Source organism: Centruroides sculpturatus, unplaced genomic scaffold (assembly GCF_000671375.1).
Source record: "Centruroides sculpturatus isolate CEXI.00-Female unplaced genomic scaffold, Cexi_2.0 scaffold791, whole genome shotgun sequence".
In the NCBI taxonomy this organism is placed as follows: domain Eukaryota; kingdom Metazoa; phylum Arthropoda; class Arachnida; order Scorpiones; family Buthidae; genus Centruroides; species Centruroides sculpturatus.
The window spans coordinates 337,471-349,760 of NW_019385097.1; the positions used below are offsets into that span (position 1 = coordinate 337,471).

The following is a 12,290-nucleotide window of genomic DNA, read 5'->3' on the forward strand; positions in this document are numbered from 1 at the left end:
GCAGTATTAATGCAAGTTACATATCACTCACTGAGATTTTTATGTAATTACAGAAGGGACATTTGCATGTGTGGTATGGTTCATTGGATGCACATCACATAATTGCAGTTTGTGCCTTTTTTGTCAAAATTACAAAGGAGATTTTTCTTGTTACCTGTTTTTCATTTAATAATTTTAGGAATGTAACCTCTGATACTGATTTGTTTTTCAAGGTATTTATTTTTATTAAAAAGGTTAAATTGTTTATATCATGATGTTGGCTTTGTAGTAATGTAATTTTTTATGCTTTTAAGTTCATAGTGAAAAGTTGTTAGTATTTTTATGTTAATTGTGTCCTGGGGCATGGTTTGCATGTTATTTAACCAGCAGATGGCTTTGGTTATCTGGGAGCCTATCCAATTTATGGATAAGAGACTAATCTGATTATTTTTCACTTTCTAGGTAAGATATAGCATAGTTTTTTTGTAATTTTTTTCTTTTGGATAGTTCTACTACTTTTAGGTTTAAGATTGAATTTACCTTTATGTTTTAGTTATAAGTTGTGTGTATTTGTATTAATGGATATGTTGTATGATCTTGTATAATTTTTGTTTTTCCCCTCATCATGGTTGTACCAGTATGTTTAAATAAATAAATTAATTAATTAATAAATAAATATTAATCGCTCTGATAATTTTTTATTTTGATATTTATGATGGGCATTTAACACTCAAGGCATGTGGTCACATGTTTTAACCAGTTGGATGGAGCTGGTAGATGATTGGCTGCACATGTGGGTGTTTTAAACATTTCTTGATATTTTTGTCTGTTATGACATTGGATATTCATGTCCTCCCCAAATTGGTGGGTTTTAACTGCACTAGATAATGTTAAAAGTGTGTAATCACATTTGTATTTTCACATGAAGCCAAAACAAAAATCTATGCCAGAGAGCTTATTCCTGTTTTCCTAGAAAATATCTGGTATAAGTGTCCAAACTTGTTACTTCATTTTTGTCAATATGAATAAAAATGAAATTAATAAAGTTATATAGCAAAATTGAAACAATGTTTTATGCACCTGATGTTAGGCTGCTCAACATATGTACCATGCCAAGAAAGTAGATTTCTTTGCATATATCATATGTATTCCAGAAAGTGTACTTCCAGTTTTGGTCAGTATCAAAATCTTATTTTTTTCCTATAACTGTTTAAAACATTTTTATAAAGTGTAAAACATGTAATTATAAATTTATGTATTCAATATTGTTAATAGAAATTTATACCTTATAACTAAACAAATTTTGCAGTAAATTTTCAGAAATCATCACCCAATTTTTGACAATTGCTTGATTAATAGAGAATCCTATTAATCAAGCAATTGTCAAAAATTGGAGAAAAATAAAAAAGTTACTAAAACTGACTAACCCTGCTGAATACGATAAAAAAACAATCTGCTTAATTTACTGTTATTTATTTATTGTATTAATTTATTTTTTCATTTATTTAATATACACAATTATTGTAAAAATCTTTTAAATTTAAAATAAAATGTATTTGAAAAATGTTGCATTCCATTTTGGAATGGTAATTGTAAGTCTGAAGATGGCCTATGATAAGTAGGTTGAAAATGTTTGAGAATAAAATAATTTATGCTTGGCAAAAAAATTCAGGTGTGTTGAATTAATCAATCTGCTTAGTTTAGTTGATCATTCAAAAACAATCAACTAATAGATTATTTACAATCATACTAAACATTTAATTCTCACAAACAGCTTATAAGCTGCATCAGGACAGGCTATAAGTTGGCTGACTTTTAGCATCATATGGAGATCCTGAACAGGTCTGAACTGTCACAAAATTTGTGAAAAATTGGTTAATTTAGAGAAAAATTTAATTATTTTAGAAACGTTAGGAAAAATGTTTATAGTCGGACACCTTTTGTTTATATTAAAACTGCAATGCAGAATGATAAATCGTAGAAAGAACGTGCTATGATTGGTGGGAAATTTAATTCAGTTTCGATGTTGACCTCTCCCACACTCCAGGTAGGAGTCCAATTACACTTAGTAACGAGGGACCAGCCACTCGGAAAGTGTGGATGAGGGAGACCAACCAATCAGAATGGGTGAAAAAAGGACGGAGATTGATATAATCTCTGACAATCAAGGACACACAGCACTCAGTTAGTTAGCATTCTGAATAACCAAGACGCAATGTGTCAACACACAAAATGCAGTTTTTCACAATTGTTTGCTGTGAAAAAAGAATCTTTCACTGCAAACAGCCATCACTGCTATCGTATAGATATCGTCACTGTCTCTTCAAGCTACCAACTTGTGCCTTCTATGTCTCCCAAAGGACACCACATTGTTACAGCTCTGGGGCCATCATCTGCCTTCCATCTGGTGACCATCATCCATTGCCAAGTGACTTTTCTACCACTGACCATCACATCCAAACCCTAACTCGAAATCAATCTGTAATTAACCTTGTGTAAGTTATCTTATGCTCCAATAAATGGTCTTATGTTAGACATTTGTCATCACTGTCTTCTCTTCCACCACCCACATGTGAACAGCCCCTAAGTCCGTCCTGATGTAGACTTAACTGATTCTCCCCTAAAAGTTGGCAAACTTAAACTGGAGTCAGAGAAATGGGATTTTGAGTTCTCGATCTTCACTAAATCAGCTAACTTACAATCACTAAACAATTGACATACCAAATTTTAGCATCAGTACAACATCTCTGTATAACATGTACACAGATAGTTACCTAAATAAAAAAAATCTTTTGATTTAAATTCACTTGATCTATATCAGACTCAGATATAGGTAAAGAGAAATTTTTCACTCCTTTAAAACTTAAAAAAACATCAACTAATATTCAGACCAATATCATAAAATTTGATTTATGATAAAAAATAAATAACGTATAATAATATTTATTTCAAAACTCTTAAATATATTTTAAATTAAAACTATCTATATTAAAATTTTTGGAATCATTTTTAAATAATTTAACAAATCATACTAATTTTCTTGAAAGAAAATATATAATTCTAACCTTTGTGGTTTTATCACAGTAATAGGTATTTCAAATACAGGACCTTTCTCAATACATGAAGCATCAAAAGCTCTAATCTATTAGATAAAAATAAATAAAATTATATTTCTCATAATTATGGAAATACAAATTATGGTTAAACATAATTATGGAAATACAAAACTTTAATACTGAAAAATAAACTTTAATACTGTTTTATGTTAGTTAAGCTTCTAATGAAAATCAGAAAGATAAAGAAGCATTAAGAGTAAATTTTAATTAATTCACATAAAATTAATTCAAAATTATCAATTCAAAATAAATTAATTAATTTTCAGATAAATATTTATAAATTTCATTTTTTAATAGGCTCTAAACAAAGCAAACTGAATATGCATAAATGCAGGTAACAGATATTGAATGTTGTTTTGTAAAATCTTGTTTTCACATTTTTGAAACACACATTCTTTGCTTATAAAAGTATATATTGCATATAAGAGCATACCCTTATGTTTCTGCTAGCTTGTTTTGACTTATAAGAGCCACTGCTCTTATAAGCCAAAACCAGTATTGCTGCATCAATATAACTTAAATGTAAATGCATTGATACAGTACTATTCTTTGACATATCTATGTTAACTATTATTAAAAATAAAAAAACTGAAATTTTAAAAATTTTTTCAATAGTATAAAATTTTTTTAAAATAGCAAGTTTTTAAGCACTTTGTAACATTTAATTTTTTCAAAGTCTGCAAATCATCTAACATGTAGCATTACATGAGTAAAAACAAAAACAAAGGTCAGTCTGTGCCAGGCCTGGACTTTTAAAATGGGCAAAAACAAACAAATTTGTTCAAAAATAAAAATAATTAGTTAATTTATGAAAAAAAAATCCCAAAATAAATATTTGAATATGCACAAAAAAAATTAAATTATTATACTATGACCAACTACTGTATGTATAATAATTAATAGTAATAAATATGAAATAAGTTAGAAAAACAAACTGTACAAGTTATAAAATTCAATGACACTTTATCTAAGCAAAATCAAAAACAAAATGTATGTACAAAAGTACACTTTTCCAACACTTGGGAACTTAAACTTGACTTAGAATTATAACTATCTCCACAAAAATCTAACAAATATAAAAACTAACTATTTACAAAATTCACAAAAATATTTTTACAACTAACTCGTCTAACCATTATACCAAAAGGAAAAAGTCTGTTCACCAATTGCACTCACTCAGGAACTTGCTTGCTTACAAGAAATTCACCTCATCTTTCTTCAGTCTTGTTGGGTCTTTTATACTCCTTAGTGTGATGTAACAAACAGCTGTGTCACTCCAACTCATTTACATACTTATATTAACAAGTGTTAATTTCTTTCTTCACAATCTTTTGAACATTTGTCTTTACCAAATCTTTCAAAAAAATTACTTCTGCTTTTTTTAAAGCAATCACAGTTGGGTAGCAATTCCTATTCAGAAATCACTCAATCTGAGATGCTGTAGTAAATTGGCAACATAGGTGGTACGGGTGTCAGTCATAGTAAGACTCTTATTTTTTCAAATTTGAATTTTTATTTTTCAATTGAGTGTGGCACTTTTGTCCTTTAACAAAATAAAGCATCCCCAAAATAAATAACGAGAATTATTGATAAATAAAAGATGCTGATCTATAAGAGTACACTTTTATGTGTGGAAGTATGGTATTTAAAAATTATCATCATAATTTTTATTTTTAGCTTGTTTTGCTATAAAACGTTCTTTTTATAGCAAAATAAGCTAAATATATTTTATAATTTTAACCAATCAATACACAATCCTGTTCTAATTGATTAATATCATGGAAGAACATCACAAAATTACAATAAAATATCAATAAGATTAACATAAGTCAAATTTAGAATTTATTAATAATCAGTAACAAAATTATAATGTTATTGTGATAAAATGATTATTTACTTATTTTCATTTTATTATTTTAGTAAAGCTATTTTCATATATAAAAAACTTAAAATAACTTTTATGATTAAATTTTAGATAAAATAAAATACATACTGAAGTATAATGAGCTCCATTAGGAAGTCCAACAGGATCCACTTCAACTGCAAATGTTCTACTTGTGTAATTAAGATTTAAATGAGACGAGCAATGAATCCATGAAGCATCACAAATAAGTTTAAGATTCAATTGGAAATTTATTTTTTTCTTTGGATCTTTAAAAAGCATATCCCAATGTCAATTATTCTTGTTTCCACATTAAAAAATATACATCGTAAAAATATTTTTAAAAGTTACCTGTATTTTGATCATTAAGAAATATTGGTTCTACAGTAACATTAATGATTGAAGGGCGTTGCAATTGATGACTTTCTCGTAAATAAATACCATTCATACCTGATCCACATGTTATGTTAAAACGGATATCATTTTCTAAACAATTAGAAAATTTTTCCAAGTGCTCAAAAGCTTTTTCAACCTAAAAATAACAATAAAATATCAGAAACTAGAGGCAAATGTATCTTATAGTAAATTTTTAAAACTGATAAAATGAAAAATTCTTCAAGGGGGAAAAATCATTATTAATTCAACATACATATATCATTGAAACCTAATGAAATCTTTCAAATTATTTAGATAATTTTTCAATTAAGTTTTAAGTATATAAGTAATCCAGTAATAAATTTTTACAAAAATTTTCATAAATCCTAAATTAAATTGTTAAGCATTTATATTATAAATCATCTTTGGTCTTTGTTTTATTTCTTATAATAATTAATACAGAATAAATAGAATAAAAAATTTCATTTAAATTCAAATTTTATTCAATTTTCGTTTTGCTATCTGTGTAATTTATACTATCATATAGTTTCTTTGTATTGTTATTATAACCATATCAAAATTTCATAGCTCTATATTTATCCGATTTGAAAATAAAAATAATACTGATTACAATAAGCAGTATCAGATATTTCTAATATCAAAATATTTAGTACTCAAAACAGCATAAAATTTAAGGATTCTCCTCAAGATGTAAAAGAAATTAAACACTTTTTTAATCTAAAAAACACTATTAAATTATCTTATCTTTACACATTGCCAATTACTTATATTTGAATTTTTCTTATTTTTAAATGCTGTTATTTATTTAACTAGTCTTGTATGATATCGTCAAATCTTGCAACTCCACTTCTAATTATGATGGAAGGCTGAAACATATAAGATATATCTAAATCCAATGGCAATGCATTTTAATGGTGTTTTAGAGAGTGACCTCACTCCACCATCCATTTATTCTGAAACCCAATAAATATAACAAACAGAATTTAATCATATGTGTGTGTAAATGCATTTTAGTGATGCATATGAAAGTGATGACTCTACCATCCCTCATCTCAAACATTTTTAAAAATGTTTTTAATATATTAAAATTATTTTTATTTTTCCTTTCTTATTAAGCTAGAAAATGAATAGGATGGATTTAGTTGGTTCTTTCTTAACACACACTCAAAAATCCAAAAACCACAAATTAGTTTACAATAATATGCCATGCTATATTTTGACAATGTCCTCATCTAAAACAAAATCTAAAAAGTTATTACTGAATTTAAATTATTAATAAACAATTTCAACACTCCTAAATGGCCAGCTATAGATTTTAGAACATATACAATTTAAAATGCAAGGATACATTTGTAATAGAACAAATTGAAGTCAGGAAAGATACTTTCAATCATCTACTGTGACTCTGCCTGAGATACATATGCCATAATGTTCGTCAATGTTATATCCTGTGGGTGTAGCTTATGACACTCAGTAGTGCTATCTATCTGGCACCAGTATATTTTTGGACATATGTTAATAAGAGCATTTTAGTTCTTTGTCCTATTAGAAATCTATTCCCAAAGTTTGGAACCACCCTGTATACATGTGAATAATAAAATTATGATTGAAAATTTTTTGTAATTGTTTCCTCAGTGAAAATTTCTCATTAATATCCAAGTAAACAAATTTTGAAAATCAAAATTAATTAATTAATTAATGTATTTGTACATAAATAAAAATTGTTATACTAACTTGTAATAAGCCATGGCCCATGCTAAATGAATCAAAGGATTCAATTTTAAGAGCGGTATTTTCTATTGCACGTCTTATACTAAATGGAGAACATTGTATGTTTTTAGCCTTAAGACCTGAAATCAATAAAGCTGGAAAAAGTTTTTGAATAATTAAATAATTATTATTTTTATTTAAATTAGATTTTAAAATTAATTAAAACATTAATTATAATAAACAAACATAAAATGATTATTTATATACAGTAGAGCATCAGTTATCTGAATACTGATCAACTGAAACATCAGTAAACTGAAAGTGTTCCAGTCAGCAAATTCAAATTTCCACTAGTGCTGTGGTGCTGCAATATTTGGCTGTCTTGGGCTACTCCAATATTATTTTTATTGCTGTGCATGTTTTAGCTGGCAGCACTGGCAAGACCATGACAGGGTACTTAAGGATGCACCAGTATTTGAATGAGGCCTTTTTCCCCCATCGTGAGTGGTGAGTTTTACTTGTTTTGTGTGATGTTTTTCTGAGGACTGTGTCGGAACATGTGTCAGGCTGAATTGGAACGTTTTTGATACTAGAAAACTTCCAAAATATAATCTTTTTTTGTTTTTATATTTTTCAATATAACTATTTTGTTNTTAGCCTTAAGACCTGAAATCAATAAAGCTGGAAAAAGTTTTTGAATAATTAAATAATTATTATTTTTATTTAAATTAGATTTTAAAATTAATTAAAACATTAATTATAATAAACAAACATAAAATGATTTTTTTATCTGTTAATCACTATATCCAATGTTAGTCTTTACATATAATAAATTTTCAAAATATTCAAAAAATAATTTAAAATTATGCAATTATAGAAATAGAATTTACATATTTCTTCCTTGAAAAGCAATCTATAAATTCTGCTTTATAAAAAATATCTGTTTTCAAAATAATTAAAAGCCTTTTGTATTTAAAATAATTTTTTTAGTCTATAATGTTATATGTAACAACAAACATCAAACTGATTTTATTAGGTATGACAAACTACTAGAAATTTATCACTAGATGCCAGATTATTAATCAGGCTGAAATAAGATTAATTTAACAATTAGAAATAACATAATTAGGCTACAGGGAGGCAGCTAATTTAATAAACTAAAGTTATCATTAGATGACAACCTAACTGCAGCAAAATTGCTTTATTTCTAATTGTTAAATTAGCCTTGTTACTTACTGATTACTAGTCTGGCAGTTCATTTGACACATCTATAATATTATAGTCTGAAGAAAATATTAACATTTTAAAACAAAGAACTATGTCATAAACCCTATTTTTTTGTTTTATCAATATGGCATTATAATTATGTACTAAATTTAATGTAATTTATGAAATCTCATCATACCAACAGAGCCTGCTGCATGTGGAGAACTCATAGATGTTCCATTCATCAACTGGCATCCTCTTAACATCCAATTTGGTACTGAAGTAATTGCTCCTCCAGGAGCACATACACTAACTCCTAAACTTCCAATCATTCTGAAATTTATATTTATTTAATTAATATATTCATTTCAAAAAATTTCCAAAAGAATTATTGAATTTTTTTATGATGATATAAAAGAAATTTATATTTCCATATTTTTTAAATAAAAAAAGCCCAGGAATTTTAATTTAAAAAGCTCTAATAACATTTCATAGTTATTTCAATTATCAAATTATTCTTCAAATACAATTAGTTTTTCATTTTTATATTCTAAAATAAAATTTAATTCATATTTATCATTAATAAACTCAACATTAGTATGTTACAATATGATATATGTTACATTTCATACTTTAAATTTACAGTTGATAGTTTAATTAGCATAATATACTCATTTAAAATTTCAACAATCAATAATGATTATTTTTATCCTTAGTTCTTTCAGTTGCAATTTTTTCAGTAACAGGATAATTTATTTACATTACTATTTGATTATGATAAATTTTTTTGTAAATTAACAATTTCTATAAATTAATTTCTATATGTCATTCATGACAATGAAATTTAATAATAGTAAGTCAAAACTGGATGAATATAATAGTAAGTAAAATCTTCACCAACCTCAAATTAGTCCAGCAATCATCAAACTTATCACCTTTCTAACATTTTCCACCTACTCTGAAGGTCTTCATCAGGAAATTAGAGTATAATGAAATGCTCATTGAATCTTCAAACAGTAGTAGGCATGTTTTGACAATACTTTGTGAAATGACTATTCATGCATTATGTGGTATACATATGGCAGCTAATTTAAATTATATTTGAATCCAAATTAATTTTTCCTGCTTGAAAATTCAACAAGCATTCTGCTATGTTCTAATTTCCTGATGAAGACCATAGTAAGTCAAAAATGAAAGATAATATTTTTGACAACTACTGGACTAAATTTGAGGTTGATGGAGATTTTACTTACTAACAGTATTATTACAATGAATAAAAAAATGCCTCACGAAGGTCCTCTTGATGTCCATGTATATCCCATTCCTGGCATTTTTTCTCTTAAAGAATATTCCGCTATCATCATATCTGGAGAAACATAAGCTCCTACACCTGAAAATAAATACAGTTTTCAATTGTTTAAAAGACATTGAGTTTTGTTTTGAAAGATCTCATTTTGATTTTCAAATATTTTAATTAAAATGTATAACAAAAAATTTGTATAGCTGAAGAGAAATAATTACTATTACAAGGCTAATAAAAAAAATTACTCATAAAACACTTAAAATGTAAAACAATCATGTCAAATATACTTCTGGTTCTAACAAGTAAGATCTCTTAAACATGTAATATTTCTTCAAATATAATACATTACCTTGATCAGAATAGGAATCCACTTATATTTATAGAATTTTAAAAATTTCTAACTTATAAGGTAGGCATACTTGACTTTTCAAGTATGCCTACCTACTTGATCTACACAAAATTCTTGAGAAGTATGATTAACCATAACTTCATGCTAAATATGTGAAAAAAGCTAAACAGTTTTAACTCATTACTTAATTATGCTAACAAACTATTTTTTGCACTTAAACATAAATAACTATGTGAGATATGAAAGGGTTTTCATTAGTCCACTAAGGCAAACACCCAACAAACTAAATACACAGTAGATTTTATAAAATTAATTTATTTACGCATGACATGGCATAACTATGTACAGATTCAATAAAGCATGTCAGCTCTAGAATGGTTTCTCCAGCAGACCTTAGACCTGATCCACTTATATTGCAGAAAGTACAAAAATAATAAGTAATGAATTTCTAATGTTTAAATTTCCAATATTTTCGTACTCTTTTGTACTCTTTCGTACAGTAGATTATTTAATAGTAAGCCTATTGCATTATATTTTATTATTATATTTCAAAAATTTTTCAGAGGCCCACTTCTAGACTTCTTTTTCTGGAATAGTCTGTGATCCTCATACCTCCTGGAAAGCCATTCACAATTTTCTAGAGCCACCCCTACTATAGTTGGTGTAACCACACTCTCATGTTTACTTACCATTATCAATATTATCAATTGGTTATTGTTATCAATGTAAGTTAATCCCAAAGTGATTGTAAATAGCAGACTATTTTGTACATATACATTTATATATATCATAGAACTATAAAAATAGACTTAGTAACTTTGCAAAAAAATTTCTAAACTTATATTCTAAATTAAAAGTTTTGCTTTTATTTCTATTTGAAATTTATAAAAGAAAAGTATAAATTTAATATTATTTCTCAGAAAAATAAAAAATTTAATATTTTTAAAACAATCTTACCAATAATTGATGAACTATAACTACTTGGAGTACTAATTGTAGATAATGCAGGCCCATGATTTCCAGCACTGACAACCATAGTGACACCATATTTATTAATTACTTGATGAAAAATTTCTAAAACTCGTCTAAATAATTAAAACAACTTTTATAAGAATTATTTATTAAATTACATTTTTCTACAAATATGTGAACAAAATAATTTTAAAATTATTTCATAATTTAAATAAAATTGAAAATATGAATATTTCAAAGATTTATTGATAATTTCTTTTTAACTGAATACTGACTTCATGTTTGACCTCATGTAAGTGAGTTAAAGTACAGATATGATGTTCTTATTTATATATCAGTTTAAGCTATTAATAAATTTTTTTCTAATTATTTCAGTAACCATTAATTTGTGCTAAATTATAGACAAATTTTATTAAAAACAAACATTCATATTAACAAAAATTAAAAATTAAACAAATTCTTGGATAATTCTTTTTACTTAAACTTGCACAAAAGCTAGAACTGTTGATCAAAAACAAAAATACATTAAGTATGATTGATGTTTTTTTGTTTTTTTTCCTTTTTGTTTTACTTCTCTGAATCCTCTAACTTCATATATTTACAGAAGACAAAATTGAGATACAACAATAACTTAACAAGTAGCAACTAAATAAAAAAATTTAAGTTCGTGATATTGAAATGTAATTGTTTTCTTCATGAAAATACTATACATGTAATAGCATATAATTTACATTTAATGGGAAATAGGTATCTATTAGATTATATAAAATATAAGTAGCAGTCAAATGAAATGTAATACAGATTGATAAAAGACACAGAACTCAACTTAAATGTTAATAATAATCATTGTTGGTAACACACTTTGCCCATTATGATAACAGATGATTGATACAGTATTCTTGGTTCAAATCAAAGCCATTCTGAATAGCCTTCTGCAAATTGCTTTTGATGATAAATACCTAATCTAACTTTCTAACCAATTTTTCAAGGTTATGTCATATGCTATGATGCAAAAAGCCATTCAGAATTAAGTTTTATCTTAACCAAGGACATTTTATCCATTGTCTGGTGTTTCAATGGAAAGTGCATTGCCAACAATAATGATTATTTACATGTAAGTTGATTTCTACGTCTTACCGTGTTTCCCCGAAAATAAGACATCCGCAGAAAATAAGACCTAGCACAGATTTTGCTGAATTGCGAAATATAAGACCTCCCCCTGAAAGTAAGACCTAGCGAAGTTTTTTTTAGTCGTAACGGTCATCGACAGATGGTTGAAAGTGGCCGTTTGCTTTTTGAAAGTACAGCCACTGATTGGTCAGCAGACAATTACGCCATACGGCATGATTTGCATAACAGGGAATCACAGATTTCACA

General features: G+C 26.8%; 1 protein-coding gene across 1 annotated transcript in view; it reads right to left on the reverse strand.

Annotated features, from left to right (window-relative positions):
* Positions 1–12,290, reverse strand: part of LOC111634632 (tripeptidyl-peptidase 2-like) — a 104,535-nt gene that overhangs the window by 38,421 nt on the left and 53,824 nt on the right. Inside the window, exons 16-22 of the mRNA XM_023379461.1 lie at positions 10,899–11,026; positions 9,580–9,679; positions 8,489–8,622; positions 7,108–7,238; positions 5,329–5,509; positions 5,089–5,246; positions 3,045–3,121 (exon numbers count right to left, since the gene is read on the reverse strand). Of these exons, the coding sequence (XP_023235229.1) occupies positions 3,045–3,121; positions 5,089–5,246; positions 5,329–5,509; positions 7,108–7,238; positions 8,489–8,622; positions 9,580–9,679; positions 10,899–11,026 (909 nt within the window). The remainder of the gene's footprint in view (positions 1–3,044; positions 3,122–5,088; positions 5,247–5,328; positions 5,510–7,107; positions 7,239–8,488; positions 8,623–9,579; positions 9,680–10,898; positions 11,027–12,290) is intronic.